This window comes from Oreochromis aureus, linkage group 20 (genome assembly GCF_013358895.1).
Source record: "Oreochromis aureus strain Israel breed Guangdong linkage group 20, ZZ_aureus, whole genome shotgun sequence".
NCBI classification, from domain to species: domain Eukaryota; kingdom Metazoa; phylum Chordata; class Actinopteri; order Cichliformes; family Cichlidae; genus Oreochromis; species Oreochromis aureus.
The window spans coordinates 36,689,744-36,706,827 of NC_052961.1; the positions used below are offsets into that span (position 1 = coordinate 36,689,744).

Here is a 17,084-nt window from a genome sequence, read left to right on the forward strand (position 1 = left end):
CGCCGCTAGCTTAGCTAGCTAGCGGCTAGCGACCTTCGTGAAAAACCACCCAGGCTTGGCTGATAGTGAGGTGGCTAAAATTTGTTTAATCGCCCGATCGCCGGCAAGGGTCTGTGTCTTAGCTGGACTTATTTTTCGCTTATATGGGCCGATGATGCTGGTCGATGTGGAAAAAATAACTGAGTTGTTTGGTGGTGGAGCTACAACAGAGGGCAGCTATCCACCGTGTGTGACAGAAAGGACATGCCGCGAACGAGACATACAAGGCGGTGAGGCTACCGCGGATCGACCGGTGTTTGCTAACGCGGAGGTCAATCGTGGATCAGGAAAGCGAAGGCAGGAGCGTGAGGTGAACTGAATTTCAGGTAAGAAGTTATGACCTGCACTCTATTTGGGTCAGATATAAACCGAGTTTAGGTGTAGTTTATTTTCGTTGTGCTGACTTTTTCAATCACTTACAATAACTGTATCTGCGTGCTAGCTAGCACTACGGAGTTTGTATACAGCTGTGTGCGCGCTAAGTTACCGATGTTACCGATGTTGAACTTTATGACAGCCTCCCTGTCATTCTCTCGCCTGTTGAAACTTCAGTCATGAAACTGATCAATGATCGGCTTTTCTCTCTTGTTTGTTTATCGCGCTAAACAACAGCAGCATGTTTAAGCTTGATCAGCTGTTGTTAGAATTCATTTGCTTTTAATTTCTAGTATCAGCTGATGTTTGCTGCAGCCACAGCTGTAAAAACGGCTGTTCCAAACCAGATGTCCTTACTGAATCATCAGAGCTGAACAGGTGATGGAGAAACAGGTTTACCCTTAGGTGACATGAATGAGTTGAAGGAAGTTATGAACTGTTTCTGAGAGACAAATATACACCAAGCTCCTTTTTTTTGTGTAGCTGACAGCTGGTAACTGTGCAGGGGCGGATCTAGCAAAGCTTTTGCCAGGGGGCCAGGTAGGGCATTAACAGAGAAAGGTGGACACAAAGATATACTTTTCTTTCTTACTCTCATATATAATATTTAGCTTTTATTAAATAGTTATCTGAATCTTACAACCAAAGTTTGTATAATAATACACAAGATTGGCTGTAGACCATTGTTCATCATTCAGAACACTGTGTAAAAATAACAAAAACAAAAAGTGAATGCAAAAGTGCATAAATATTTATTTTACGTGTTTCATGTGTGTGGCGGGCGTGGTCTGCAGTGCCGCTGCAGGGGAGGTGGACCCACCTGAGCGGCACCTGCAATCACGCCTCGGGCGTAGTCTGTGCTCTCTCGGCTGTTTTTGGTGTGTGTCGGGCTGTGAGTTGAAAAGCTACAGCCGGCTGTTTGGGTACACCAACCATGTGTGAAAAGTGGTCCATAACGTAATGCTTCAAAGCGTGTTCATGCAAACATTGTCGGATCTGCCGTGGTACAATGGGACTTCTGCTCATGAACCTGTGTGCACAGCGCCTGCAAATCGGGCGCTGTACGAAGTCACTTCATCTTTACCCAAAACTGTAAGCTGTCATCTGTGAGGCGCGAGCGGTGTTTGTTTTACCATAGTTCATGGTGGAGAATGGCTGCTCTGCTGAGTTTTGCTCTCTGTAGCTGTATGAATGGCAAACTACACTGATTACCAGCGGCATAGGCACACATAAAATTTCTTCTGAAATTTTCCCTTTCTAGTAATAATAATTAAAGCTGCAAGCAGCGATATGAGGGCCCTCGCACCCCCGGCGCGTCGAGCCAAGCCCAACACCTAAAACCAGCGCTTCCGATCTGATGTCACATTGATGGAATTCATGCATTTAACCACCAGCTAAAATTTCATCTCATTCAACCATTATTATAGTCGTCCCACTAGGTGGCGCTGTAACCATTACTGACAAATGGCATAACAAACATTTCCGAGCTCGAGTCTCATCACGCCTGCGACCTTTGGGAGAGATTGGACATTGTGTTTTGAGCGACAGCAGGTTACTGCTTTTGGCGAGTGATTGAAACTCCACGTGCCGCCATGACCACCCCCGTTTCCCTGAACGTAAAAGCTTCGCAATTTAACATCACAAAGGTCTTTAGATTCCACACACAGGAGATCGCGTAAATCTAATGAAATCCCTTGGAGGAGTTCGTCAAAGTATGAGGCCTGAAAAGAGGGGAAAATGTCGCCAAATTTACACATTAATTTTAAAATGGCTGACTTCCTGTTGGATTTGGGATATTGCTCCAAGAGACTTTTTGTACATCTTGATATCTCCAATAAGCTTGCCAGGTTTCAAACTCATACATAAAACACAGAGCAGGGGCTGTTGTTTTGAAGTTTTGTAGGGGGCGCTGTGGAGCCATTTTGCGCTGTTCAAGGAAAATGAACATATAAAAAGAAATCCCTCATCACATTAGAGGTGTGCGCCAAATTTCAAGACTTTTTAAACTTTTCAAGCCCCTCAAAAGCCACTTCATCTTTCATGGTGAACTGCGTTGCCACCAGGGTGCGCCGTTCAGGTTATAGTCACTATTTTCTCACTGAAGCATCAAGAGGGACTGATGGTGATATTCACCGCTTTTGAGGTGGCCACGATGAACCTGTGAAAATCAGTACAACAAAATGAAAGACATGCCATTTTTTGGTGCCACTAGGTGGCGCTCTACGTATTCCTGACAATGGGCATATCAATCTGTTCAGGGCGGGTCTGACATCATCCCTGTAAAATCTGGTACTGATCACATTGGATTTCATTGAGTTACACTAATTTGTTTCTTCATGGCGAGACCTCAATGTTCGCCATGCTGCTGGGTCACACCCTTCAGCGAAAACTCACAGTTTTCTCTGTAACCCAAGACCAACTCCTTAAGGCTTTCCTGGAGAAATTTGAGGCTGCAGATGTCACCCATTACAATACTGTACCCCAAAGTGTAAAACATGACATTTCCTGTTCCCACTAGGTGGCGCTGTCCCTGATGTCAAATATGGCAGTTGAAATATGTTCAGGGGTGGAGCCTTATCGTATGTGTCCACTTTGGTCAAGGTCGGACAATGTATGACAGAACGAGAGGCAATAAGATTTTCATGGCGAGTCATCGAAATTCGCCGTGGCGCCACGGCCTCACCGTATCCCGAAAACTCAAAAGCTCCGCAATTTAACATGGCCCAGGTGTGTAGTTGACACTGACCAAATATGAAGCTTGTGCGATGAAATTCCAATGAGGAGTTCGCAAAAGTTCGAGGCATGGAAATGGCAAAATTAGAGCCAAAATGTCACCTTCACTTCCAAATGGCGGACTTCCTGTTGGGTTTAGGACATGGCCATAATAGACTTTTTGTGCGTCTCCGAACATTAGATATGTGTTCGAGTTTTATACATGTAGGTCATACCCATCTCGGGGCTCGCGCTTTCATTTTTCTAGGTGGCGCTACTGAGCCAATTTTCCCTGGACATGTCTACGGACATTAAAATACGTAAATTTTCACCAGACCTGACGCGTGTGCAAAATTTCATGAGTGTTTGAGCATGTTTAGGCCCTCAAAAGGCCAATTCATTTGCCGAAATAATAATAATAATAATAATTAAAGCTGCAAGCAGCGATATGAGGGCCCTCGCACCCCGGCGCGTCGAGCCAAGCCCAACACCTAAAACCAGCGCTTCCGATCTGATGTCACATTGATGGAATTCATGCATTTAACCACCAGCTAAAATTTCATCTCATTCAACCATTATTATAGTCGTCCCACTAGGTGGCGCTCTAACCATTACTGACAAATGGCATAACAAACATTTCCGAGCTCGAGTCTCATCACGCCTGCGACCTTTGGGAGAGATTGGACATTGTGTTTTTGAGCGACAGCAGGTTACTGCTTTTTGGCTAGTGATTGAAACTCCACGTGCCGCCATGACCACCCGCTTCCCTGAACGTAAAAGCTTCGCAATTTAACATCACAAAGGTCTTTAGATTCCACACACAGGAGATCGTGTAAATCTAATGAAATCCCTTGGAGGAGTTCGTCAAAGTATGAGGCCTGAAAAGAGGGGAAAATGTCGCCAAATTTACACATTAATTTTAAAATGGCTGACTTCCTGTTGGATTTGGGATATTGCTCCAAGAGACTTTTTGTACATCTTGATATCTCCAATAAGCTTGCCAGGTTTCAAACTCATACATAAAACACAGAGCAGGGGCTGTTGTTTTGAAATTTTGTAGGGGGCGCTGTGGAGCCATTTTGCGCTCTTCAAGGAAAATGAACATATAAAAGAAATCCCTCATCACATTAGAGGTGTGCGCCAAATTTCAAGACTTTTTAAACTTTTCAAGCCCCTCAAAAGCCACTTCATCTTTCATGGTGAACTGCGTTGCCACCAGGGTGCGCCTGCTCAGTTTATAGTCACAATTTTCTCACTGAAGCATCAAGAGGGACTGATGGTGATATTCACCGCTTTTGAGGTGGCCACGATGAACCTGTGAAAATCAGTACAACAAAATGAAAGACATGACATTTCCTGGTGCCACTAGGTGGCGCTCTACGTATTCCTGACAATGGGCATATCAATCTGTTCAGGGCGGGTCTGACATCATCCCTGTAAAATCTGGTACTGATCAGATTGGATTTCATTGAGTTACACTAATTTGTTTCTTCATGGCGAGACCTCAATGTTCGCCATGCTGCTGGGGTCACACCCTTCAGCGAAAACTCACAGTTTTCTCTGTAACCCAAGACCAACTCCTTAAGGCTTTCCTGGAGAAATTTGAGGCTGCAGATGTCACCCATTACAATACTGTACCCCAAAGTGTAAAACATGACATTTCCTGTTCCCACTAGGTGGCGCTGTCCCTGGTGTCAAATATGGCAGTTGAAATATGTTCAGGGTGGAGCCTTATCATATGTGTCCACTTTGGTCAAGGTCGGACAATGTATGACAGAACGAGAGGCAATAAGATTTTCATGGCGAGTCATCGAAATTCGCCGTGGGCGCCACGGCCTCACAGTAACCCGAAAACTCAAAGCTCCGCAATTTAACATGGCCCAGGTGTGTAGTTGAGACTGACCAAATATGAAGCTTGTACGATGAAATTCCAATGAGGAGTTCGCAAAAGTTCGAGGCATGGAAATGGCAAAATTAGAGCCAAAATGTCACCTTCACTTCCAAATGGCGGACTTCCTGTTGGGTTTAGGACATGGCCATAATAGACTTTTATGTGCGCCTCCGAACGTTAGATATGTGTTCGAGTTTTATACATGTAGGTCATACCCATCTCGGGGCTCGCGTTTCTCATTTTTCTAGGTGGCGCTACTGAGCCAATTTTCCCTGGACATGTCTACGGACATTAAAATACGTAAATTTTCACCAGACCTGACGAGTCTGCAAAATTTCATGAGTTTTCGAGCATGTTTAGGCCCTCAAAAGGCCGATTCATTTGTCAAAAATAATAATAATAATAATAATAATAATAATAATAATAATAATAATAATAATAATAATAATAATAAGAAACAGAGCAGATACAATAGGGCCTTCGCACTTTTGTGCTCGGGCCCTAATTAAAGCTGCAAGCAGCGATACGAGGGCCCTCGCACCCCAGCACGTCGAGCCAAGCCCAACACCTAAAACCAGCGCGTCCGATCTGATGTCACATTGATGGAATTCATGCATTTAACCACCAGCTAACATTTCATCTCATTCAACCATTATTATAGTCGTCCCACTAGGTGGCGCTCTAACCATTACTGACAAATGGCATGAAAAACATTTCCGAGCTCAAGTCTCATCACGCCTGCGACCTTTGGGAGAGATTGGACATTGTGTTTTTGAGCGACAGCAGATTACTGCTTTTTGGCGAGGGATTGAAACTCCACGTGCCGCCATGACCACCCCGTTTCCCTGAACGTAAAAAGCTTCGCAATTTAACATCACAAAGGTCTTTAGATTACACACACAGGAGATTGGGTTAATCTGATGAAATCCCTTGGAGGAGTTCGTCAAAGTATGAGGCCTGAAAAGAGGCGAAAAAGTGGCTAAAATTACACATTAATTTTAAAATGGCTGACTTCCTGTTGGATTTGGGACATTGCTCCAAGAGACTTTTTTTTACATCTTGATATCCTCCATAAGCTTACCAGGTTTCAGACTTATAAATAAAACACAGAGCAGGGGCTGATGTTTTGAAATTTTGTAGGGGCGCTGTGGAGCCATTTTGCACTATTCAAGGAAAATGATCACATAACAAGAAAGCACTCATCACATTGGAGGTGTGCGCCAAATTTCAAGACTTTTTAAACTTTCCAAGCCCCTCAAAAGCCACTTCGTCTTTCATGGTGAACCGCGTTGCCACCAGGGTGCGCCTGCTCAGTTTAAAGTCACAATTTTCGCACAGAAGCATCATGAAGGACTGATGGTGACACTCACCGCTTTTCAGGTGGCCACGATGAACCTGTGAAAATCAGTACAACAAAATGAAAGACATGACATTTCCTGGTGCCACTAGGTGGCGCTCTACGTATTCCTGACAATGGGCATATCAATCTGTTCAGGGCGGGTCTGACATCATCCCTGTAAAATCTGGTACTGATCACATTGGATTTCATTGAGTTACACTAATTTGTTTCTTCATGGCGAGACCTCAATGTTCGCCATGCTGCTGGGGTCACACCCTTCAGCGAAAACTCACAGTTTTCTCTGTAACCCAAGACCAACTCCTTAAGGCTTTCCTGGAGAAATTTGAGGCTGCAGATGTCACCCATTACAATACTGTACACCAAAGTGTAAAACATGACATTTCCTGTTCCCACTAGGTGGCGCTGTACCTGATGTCAAATATGGCAGTTGAAATATGTTCAGGGTGGAGCCTTATCATATGTGTCCACTTTGGTCAAGGTCGGACAATGTATGACAGAATGAGAGGCAATAAGATTTTCATGGCGAGTCATCGAAATTCGCCGTGGCGCCACGCCCTCACCGTATCCCGAAAACTCAAAAGCTCCGCAATTTAACATGGCCCAGGTGTGTAGTTGAGACTGACCAAATATGAAGCTTGTACGATGAAATTCCAATGAGGAGTTCGCAAAAGTTCGAGGCATGGAAATGGCAAAATTAGAGCCAAAATGTCACCTTCACTTCTAAATTGCGGACTTCCTGTTGGGTTTGCGTCATATGTGGCCACAGACTTTTTTGTTTGTCTCGGCATGATACACATGTGTGCCAGATTTCATAGATGTAGCCCAAACGATGTGGTCGTAAGGCTGCATTTAACAGCGCATAGGTGGCGCTCTAGAGCCATTTCCCAGTGCTCATATGTAAAACCATTAAAATACGAAATTTTTCACCAGACCTGGCATGTGTGCAAAATTTCATGAGTTTTCGAGCATATTAAAGCCCTCAAAAAGGCCCTTGTTTTGCCTGAATAATAATAATAATAATAATAATAATAAGAAACGGAGCAGATACAATAGGGCCTTCGCACTCTCGGTGCTCGGGCCCTAATAATAATAAGAAACAGAGCAGATACAATAGGGCCTTCGCACTCTCGGTGCTCGGGCCCTAATAATAAGAAACGGAGCAGATACAATAGGGCCTTCGCACTCTCGGTGCTCGGGCCCTAATAACAATAATAGTAATAATAAACAGAGCAGATACAATAGGGCCTTCGCACTCTCAGTGCTCGGGCCCTAATAATAATAATAATACTAATAATAAACAGAGCAGATACAATAGGGCCTTCGCACTCTCGGTGCTCGGGCCCTAATAATAATAATAATAATAATAATAATAATAATAATAATAATAATAAACAGAGCAGATACAATAGGGCCTTCGCACTCTCAGTGCTCGGGCCCTAATAAATAAAAACGCTTAAATGTCTAAGTGGGTACTACATAATTCAAAATAAAGGGTGAGAAACGAGCTCTTCGGAGCAACTCTTTAAAAGTCACTTATAGGTTTTGCTTTCTGTCCCTCGTTCCTCTAATTCAGCTCTCGTTCCCTATGAAGATGCACCTTTGCCTTTCACCAAATGTTTTCCATCATTAGTAGCAATACTTTAGTGAAAAAATGAAGTAAGATATGAAAGATACATTTGTGACAGGAACAATTCAATCAACTTAGTCAATAATGACTTCACCATTACTGATAAGTAGGAAAAACTGCTATACACTCCAGTTTCCTCTCAGAAGAAAGAGACTAGAGTAAATGACATCTTTGCAGTGTATTCAGTAGGGATGGGTACCGGTGTCCGAACCAGACCGAAAAGCAGCGCACATTTCGGTGCTTTATTTCGGTGCTTTTTTTTCCCTGAGCCAATTCTAGCCAATCATTTTACGTTTCCGAGGATAGTAGGCGGGGCCAGGTACGTACGTTCTTTTAGAGCAGAGCTACAGATTAAAAATGCCCAAGGCGAAGCGATCAAAAGTCTGGCTGTACTTCACAGCAAAAGATGCAAACTCAGCAGCCTGCAACAAGTGCTTTAAGCTGATACTGTGATACTGTCAAAGGAGGTAACACCTCAAATCTGATGAAACACCTGGCGATGCATAGCGTTTTTTTTAAAAGCCGAGAAATGCGCCGTGTTTGATAGCTTGCTGCGAGACCTCACACCGTGCACATCTACTGCGGGTGTGGTGCCTGTTATCGGACCCGGAGTTAGCAACATCCCCCAAAACCCCGAAGAGGAGAGTCCTGGCCCCTAGCCCTGTCAGCGTAGCAGAAATGATGACGGATGATGATGGCAGCAGCAGCCGTTCTCCTCTGTGTGAGTAGCTTCATGTTGTTCGTGTGTAATTAACGTTGAGTTAACCACATTATTACATTAATGCATGTAAGGTGAACTAGCAAACACCGTCGTAGTTACATGCGGCTGTCTTCTTGTTTGATGGCAGATACTCCCTTCACCCTGGCCAAAAAGGCTAAAATGACCAAAAAAAAAAGTGGAAAACCGTTAAACATGAGAGGTTTTTGGACAAAGTTTGTGTTTTTTCCATTGTTTAAGCACTGCTTCCAGCCAAGAGTGATACCATATATGCCCTATAGCTGCAGAAAAGGCTAACATTGTTATCTTTTTACAAAAAAAAACAGCTGAACATGTGAGGTTTTTGGACCAATTTTGTGTTCTCCATTCTTTAAGCACCGGTTTGAGCACCGTTTCAAAAGTACCGGTTTGGCACCGGTATCGGATAAAACCTAAACGATACCCATCCCTAGTATTCAGTTCTTATTTATGAATGAAAACGGAGAAAGAAAAAAAAGTAACTATTGACTGCCATCAGTCCATGAGGTTCATCTTAGGTGCTTACCTGAGCGTTGGTAACACTCATGTGCTTCATGTCTGCTGCTAGATGGTCAACCTCACTGCAAAGCTGCTGGAATTGCTGCTGGAGGTAAGCCAACTCCTCCTGCTGACCCAGCTGTACATCCCCCTCTGACTGATGATTAGTCGGGATGGTTTTTGCTACTTGAGGCACTTCCTGTAGAACACACACACACTTAAACATGCTTTAAGGGGGAAGTAGGTTACACCCTGGATAGGTTGCCCGTGCTAACACAGAGACAAACAACATCTACTGACACCTATGGGCAATTTAAAATCTCCAGTTAATTAATTAACAACTGCTAATTAACAAAAACATGCAGTTGGTGCATGTCTTTAGAAAAAACTGGAGTACCTGGAGACACGGGGAGAACATGTAAACTCTACAGAGCAAAGGCCAAGTCTATTTGTCGTCACAATGCGTACTTTCACAGAACAATCTTTGCATTAAAACTTGCTGTTTGAATCCATCTCTGTAAACATACAGAGTCACAGACAGGATCCATCAGGAAGCTGCTCAACTCGGGAGCTATTAGAGCTACAGTGAAAAACTTTCTTGTTATAAGAAACAAAAGCAATTCCAAAGAGTTTTCAGGCACTTAGTTTGCAGCATTACTGAAATAAAACTTAATTTCAATGTTTGCCCAGACATGACAGCTGGATGTATTAAATCACCAGCCAAGTCAATTTGCCCTCATTTGTCCCAACATAAAATATAAAACTGCTACAGAATTTGGACTGAACTCGTTTGAAGCATTGCAAACTTGCCATGTCTCTTGGTTATTGTATGTTGTTTGGCGTAAGCACAGACGTGTCTTTACTGAGCCCAAAGTGGTGACGTGTAAAGCCAAGTTTATTGTTATCTGTATCTAATTTAATAGTAGAAAACAAGGCTGTGTGGTAGAAGTAAACCACACAATGTTTCAACTTTACACTTTCTTTTTTTCAGTGAAATTTCTTACACAGGCTGAAGGATGTGATATAGGCTCTGTGAGACCTGAGAGATACATTCAGGACCAAACTTACAGATTCAAAGACAGGATGTGTTAAATGCCCCACAATAAAAGAATTCAAACCGTCAAGCAGGTCGTTTTAGGTTTGCTGAGGTGGTAAAACTTCAATCAGAATGCATTCATTTGTTGGACAAAGTGTAAATTAGGACAGTGTAAATTTTTAGCCTAAGTGTAAATTAGGCTAAAAAAAACGTTTTCACTGGGTAAGACTTTTGTGAGGATCAAACTGTATGTATGCAGTTGTTTTAAACAATGCTGAGCTCTCTACCTGTGTGAAGTTGAACTTCTGTGTGTGGGTGAAGTGTGTGCCCTTGGTCAGGATGTGGCCGGGTTGGACGGAGCCTTTGAAGGCCTGCAGGAGCTCACACAGGTCAGAGGTGGAGCGAGAAACACCAAAGGCACTATGAGAAGAGGGCAGGGCAGCAGAACGCAGTTGGTCCTCGATCCGTTTATGCAACCGGGTGAATTTCCGTAAGCAATATTCCTGTTACACAACATCCAATAAACATGTTCATACAGAGGTGTACAAGGAGTTAACACTTTAAAATTTGGTGCATTTAGACAGAGCATACTCAACAGGGGTTTAAGTTAACACTGTATCGACTACCGGTAGTGTGACTCAAAAGTTTAGAAATCTGTGATAAACCTTCATAGTTTCATTGAAAAAGGTAAAATTTCATATATTCTATACACATCGATTCCCTGTGAAATGGAAAGTTTCAAGCCTGTTTTGTCTTTGATAATTATGAGTTAAAACTCTTGTTTTGTGTTTTAGTACATTATTGTTCAAACAATACAACTACCATGTATTTCTCAGGTCAGTGAACACAATCGTGGGGACAACACCAGACTTGTCAGTAGAGACAGACGATAAACTTCAACACCTTCCACAAGGAAGTCACAGAGAGCCTGTGTTAAAGAGGCTGGCTGCACTGTGTCAAAGCATGGAAATGGAAAGTTGACATTAAAGGAAAAATTTGGTAGGAAAAGTTGAAAAACTTTATAATCTTCATAAAGAGTGGACGGAGAATCCATCAGTCCACCAAGCACAGAACATCACTCCTGAACCAGAGACCACATCACAAACGTGTACAAAGGAGAACAAAAACTAGACTGTTGTCCAGTGGTCTAAAGCTTTCTTCTCAGATGAAATATAAATTAAATACAAGGTATTTCAAGTACAGTGATACTGCTACTACTACTATTACTACTGCCTTCTTATCTGCTGCTTTTCAAATGGTTTGGTGTCCACGTTATCATTGTGCTTGATCAAGCAAGCTAACTCACCTGACTTTAACCCACACAGATGAGGCTGTGATTAAAGTCACCTGGATTTCAGTAACACCTCAGCAGCGCCAGAAATTGATCACCTCCAGCTAATGTGCACACTTCATTGAGCAGCCACAGCTGAGGACCGAGTGTATAACTGAACGTCATTTTTAGAAATCTGACATTACTTACTGGCTCACTACAAGCCAATAACGAAACAAAAAGGGCATGAATATTTTTACATGTTGATACAATATATCAAAGTTTACCTTTTTGATTTAAATTACAAAAAATTTAACTTTTGGACATTTTTTAGTACTAGTAACATTAGGTTAATACAGGGGTGGGCAATTCCAGGCCCTGAGGGCCGGTGTCCCTGCAGGTTTTAGATCTCACCTTGGGTCAACACACCTGAATCACATGATTAGTTCGTTACCAGGCCTCTGGAGAACATCAGGATGTGTTGAGGAGCTAATTTAGCCATTTAAATCAGCTGTGTTGGTTCAAGGACACATGTAAAACCTGCAGGGACACCGGCCCTCGGTGCCCACCCCTGGGTTAATAGAATGCAAGTAACTTGTTAGAAAACAGAAAAAAATGTCTAAAATTCAAACAGGACTGTAATGTAAGTGTGAATATTTGCCTGTGGCGTGAAGCGGGACAACAGTCCCTGATTGTTCCACTCGTTGTCCCACTCCTGAGCAGTACTTATTTCAGCTGTGTGCTGCTCCAGTATGGACGCCACCACAGAAGCTTGACTGGAAATCTGGGCGGTGACAGGGGAGAGAACGTCCCGCTGGTAGTCCTTCACTTCTGCAAATACAGCACACCTTACATTTTATTCACACTTTCTCTTTTGTGAAGACTTTTCTCAAGTGTTTAATCTACAAACTCATAATTTGTAGAAAAAAGAACACACTGTGTAAAGGGTAAATGGAGTTGTTCTTATATAGTGCTTTTCTACTCTGTCTGAGCACTCAAAGCGCTTTATACAACTAATTCATTCACCCAATCACACCCATTCACACAAGCACTTCTAAGCTTCAGTGCTAAGTACCTAACATTCATACACATTCACACTCCGATGGATGCATTGGGGAGCAACATGGGGTTAGTATCTTGCCCAAGGATATTTGGCATGCCGATTGGAGCAGAACCAACGACCTTCTGGTTAGTGGCTGATCTGCTCTGCCACCTGAGCTACAGCCACACAGTGTGTGTGTGTACAGTAGGAGTACCTTTTGTGTGCTTCTTGCTTGAGCCTTTAGTGCAGTTTGTTAGGCTGAGAGGCTGGACGTGGAAGCTGTGCATGACTCCTTGTCTCTATACATGGAAAATAAAACATTTTAAAAAAAACCCTGATCTTTACCTGGCTGTCTGTTAATTCAGGAAACATACCTATGTTTAGCTCCACTTTATTATTATTTATGAGAATATTATTTCATAGTTTATACATTGTACTGATGCCATGAAGACATAAAAAAAATGTAATTTAAGAGTCTCACTCACTGCCAGTCATAATTATACACATACATTGAAAAACAAAATTAAAGCTATAGCATATAACAAACAGCAGAATGGGGCATTAGTTAACCTGTGTTTCACAGTTTAGTGGCAGTCTGCATTTTGGAGGCAGCCAAGGTACAGCGAGATGGGCTTTGATCGCAGCAGCTATGGTTCTCTGGAGTACCACTGATTTCCCTAAAGGAAGACAAAACCAAAGCTTTGGGTGACTTAAATGCATCGTCCTTGATGAAAAATGCCCCGGTCATGTCCACATCATCATCACATCACTTTTTTAAACAATCCACAGCAGATAGATGTCTCGTCTTCTACAGCTGTGGTTCCCAAAGTGTGAGCCAGGGCCCTTGTTGGGCCACAAAGTTACTACAGGTGGGTCGCAGAAATTCACTTTAAAATGACTCACTAGTATGTACAATTATGTATCTATACAAATTAACTGGCATTAAAAAAGTGAAATAAAACTGGTAATAGGAGGTAGGTAGTTTATGATTTTACTCATCACTCTAAATTTACTCGTCGTGTTGAATTTTGCCCCGATCCACCTGCCAATCTTCCTTCTCGTCTCACATGAAAAAGACAAGTTTACAAGATTAAACTCCTCCACTTGGGCTGTAACCTGTCCCTATCCCGGAGTGGGAAGGGCACCCTTTCCCAGCTAGGTTCTAATTCTCATTACTGCCACTTCACACTCAGCTGTGGACAACTCCAGTACGAGCTTATCTGCAAAAAGCAGAAATGTGATTCTGAGTGGAAGTCTTCTGCCACTTGGCTACGCCTAAAAATTCTGTCCATAAAATTATTATAAACAAATCCCTGGCAGAGCGCAACACCCACTGAGAACAACTCCAACTTATGGCTCACAGTGTAGACCAAGCTCTTACAACAGTTGTACCGGGACCAAATGGCCTGTAACAACATGCCAAATACCCCTCGGAGCATATCCCAGGGGGATGTGGTCCCAGGTCCACAAAACAGGTAGACTGGTTAGATAAACTCCAAAACACATCCTCGAATATTGTCCATTTCCCCAGTAACCTTCTCTAATCGAGGGAACAGCAAACACTGTTTCTACAGTCAGACTTTGTCCTCATTTCTTCACTAGAGGTGCATGGTTCACCCTTACATCATCATCACCGCTTTCTCTGCTTCACTTAACGTAAACACTAAGGTAAATGTGTCTTCTGTTATAGTGCAATAGAGGCAGGGTAGCATGCAGATAGTATGGCAAATGTATGGGGACTCCACAAGACTGTTGGTTACAAACGATTCTGATTTGCTAACATTCACACAGTGGAAAGAACAAAACAGGCTGGTGTGCACGTCCCATAAATCCAGTGGTAATTTTGCAAATATTAGTAAATGAGGCCCAATGAGAACAGTATGTTAACTGTAATCATAAAAATCACAACAGGTACTTTTCATTTAATACTCTCAGTACAACATTTCCAAATAATGTATCCAACAGGCCTCCCTTTCAAGATGTTTCTGCTCTACATTAGGACAACTCTTCAAAAACCCAACGAGTTCTCATTCCTAACATTCATTTCGATGTATCACTATGGGATGCACCTCACTGTGTGTATTCCGCAGAAGTATTTGTCTCATTCCGCTAATCCTGATTGGCTGGTGATTGCGACGACCATGTTGGATAGAGCCACCAACCCTAAACAGCCGTTATTCAAAAACCTCTTCTCGCTTCGGGGCATATCTCAGCCTTCTTAGGCTTGCTAGCTTAGCAGTCCACAGAGTGTTAGCTATTTAGCTATTTCCTGTCACCGGGCGCTAGCTACCTTTGCTCATCTCTCCTGAACCCAAAACTTCCCCATGGATCGGGCGTCATACCACTTACCCTCCGGTAAGGCGGTCCTATAGCACCTGTATATACATATATATGTAAATGATTATTTTTTTTTAAAACCAAAAATGTTGTTACAGGCATGTAACAATTGCATGGGAATTGATAAGAATTTGACGATTCCGATTCCATTATCAATATCACTTATCAATAACTTATCAATTAACAAATCAAAGATGTAAAACCAGCACAAAGACACTTCAAAGTAGATGATTCTACTGTAGAAACACGAACAGGTAGAAATGGAGACTGCACTCTGACTGCTCATCAAAAGCCGAAGTTTTGTTGCCGCTATTTTTCTCCTCTGAAACACAGACTGAAATCAGCTGACTGTAAGAACCAATGTTGCAAGAACCAATAAGTGGGATTGATAGGCAGGCATATTAACAATTCCAAGGAATTGGACTACTGGGAATCTGTTTTTGTAGAGAACTAGTTCTCAACTCCCATCCCTAGTCCTCACAGGATAGCCACTACAAATGTGGTTTATAGATATAACAGCAAGAAAAATACTGGTGGCAGCCAGCAATACCCCTCAGCCTTCTAGACGATGCACCTATGGTATCAATTTGAAACTCCTACGTTACTTAGTTCTCGAGTTATCGCATCCACAAGATTTTCAGAAAACTTGACCTCTGACCCCTGACCTTGAGGTGGAGGTCACTGAGCTTCATACTTGTCAAAGTTGTATATTCTAGCTTTTAGTAGATGCACCCGTGGTATCAATTTGAAACTCCTACATTGCTTCAATCTCAAGTTATCACAAGCTGGGTTGTCTCTGTCAGCCACCTGTGTGCCTGCCCAGCAGGATGACAACATTCAACAACTTGGCTGAATTGGCAAATCATTTCTGTTGTGGCTTCCAGAGAAATGTAGAATTAATTTGAAAATGTTATTAATAATTTATAAAGCCTTTTATGGCCTTGCCCCTGTTCATATAGCCTGTAGTGCCAAGACCTTATTCTATCAGTTCTCTTTTCAGCCATTTGATCAGGGCCTCATGCTTTTAAAGCGGTTAACACAGCAACAGCCTTTGTCTGTCCATCAGGTTGTCTGGGTCAGTGGGTTGTTTTAATGTCTGCTGAATGTCAGAGACATTTTCTACTGGAGTGTCTCAAAAAGATTTGCACTGACAGAAAAAAATTCACAAAATAAGACCTTTAAATTTACCTGTATCTCATAATACCCTGATTAAATCTTGTCACTCATTAACATTAAAGGCTAAAGTAAAACAATAACTACTAGACAATATAGGAACTTGTCTTTATCTCCAAGATTATATGAAACTGTGTGGATGCCAGAGATAAACTGTTTCAGTGTACCTGTCGGCTGGTCTGAAGTCTCAGCACTTTCTCTGGGCAGCTTCTCCACCAGAAACATGAGCAGGGAGCGGATCTCCGGTTCACTGCTGTACAGAAAGGTCTGGTACCCTATCTCTCCTTTGTATCCAATATCCTGAAAAATAAGAATTTACTTTGAGACAACAGGAAGCTCTCAAATGGCTCATTTTGTACTTTTCTAATAATACACAATTTTTGCTTTTATATCTTCTGTGAACATTATTTGCTTCATCACTCACTGAATTTCTCAGTTGTCATTAACAATTTAGAAATTTCACCTGATGAGAAAGATAAGCCAAAGCTCCAGTACAGGCTATAACTTGTTAAGCTGTGCTCAATACATCATTTGAAGCCTATATTAAATTTAAAATAGTACAAAGACACTACAGGCAGCAGCCAGCAGTACCCCTCAGCCTCCGAGTAGATTCACCTGTGGTACACTTTTAAAATCTTATGTCAACTCGTACTCAAGTTATCACATTCACAAGATTTTCAGAAACCTTGACCTCTGACCTTGTCCTTGAGGTCGAGGTCACTCAAATTCAAACTCATCTGAGATTTTTAGTAGATACACTGATGGTATCAATTTAAACTCAGACGGCACCTGATTCTCAAATCATCGCATTGACAAACTTGGATAGCCACGTCGCTCGCTCATCGGCCCAACAGGGTCACGACGATACCCATAAACATCAGTGTTTTACAGCTGAGGTGTAAAAATGTGAACATCTTCTTTCATCTTTTATTTGGTAAATATTTACATCACATGTCCTTCCTGATGAAACACTTCCAAGGATTCACGT

The 17,084-nt window shown here is 42.4% G+C and overlaps 1 protein-coding gene across 2 annotated transcripts in view; it reads right to left on the bottom strand.

Moving 5' to 3' along the window:
* The window catches only part of ccdc22 (coiled-coil domain containing 22), a 57,312-nt gene that overhangs the window by 35,279 nt on the left and 4,949 nt on the right, over positions 1 to 17,084 (bottom strand). For both annotated transcript variants that reach the window (XM_039604619.1, XM_039604620.1), the window contains 6 exons: positions 16,264 to 16,396; positions 13,157 to 13,263; positions 12,801 to 12,885; positions 12,206 to 12,375; positions 10,562 to 10,777; positions 9,267 to 9,437 (listed from right to left, as the gene is read on the bottom strand). In XM_039604619.1, the coding sequence (XP_039460553.1) occupies positions 9,267 to 9,437; positions 10,562 to 10,777; positions 12,206 to 12,375; positions 12,801 to 12,885; positions 13,157 to 13,263; positions 16,264 to 16,396 (882 nt within the window). The remainder of the gene's footprint in view (positions 1 to 9,266; positions 9,438 to 10,561; positions 10,778 to 12,205; positions 12,376 to 12,800; positions 12,886 to 13,156; positions 13,264 to 16,263; positions 16,397 to 17,084) is intronic.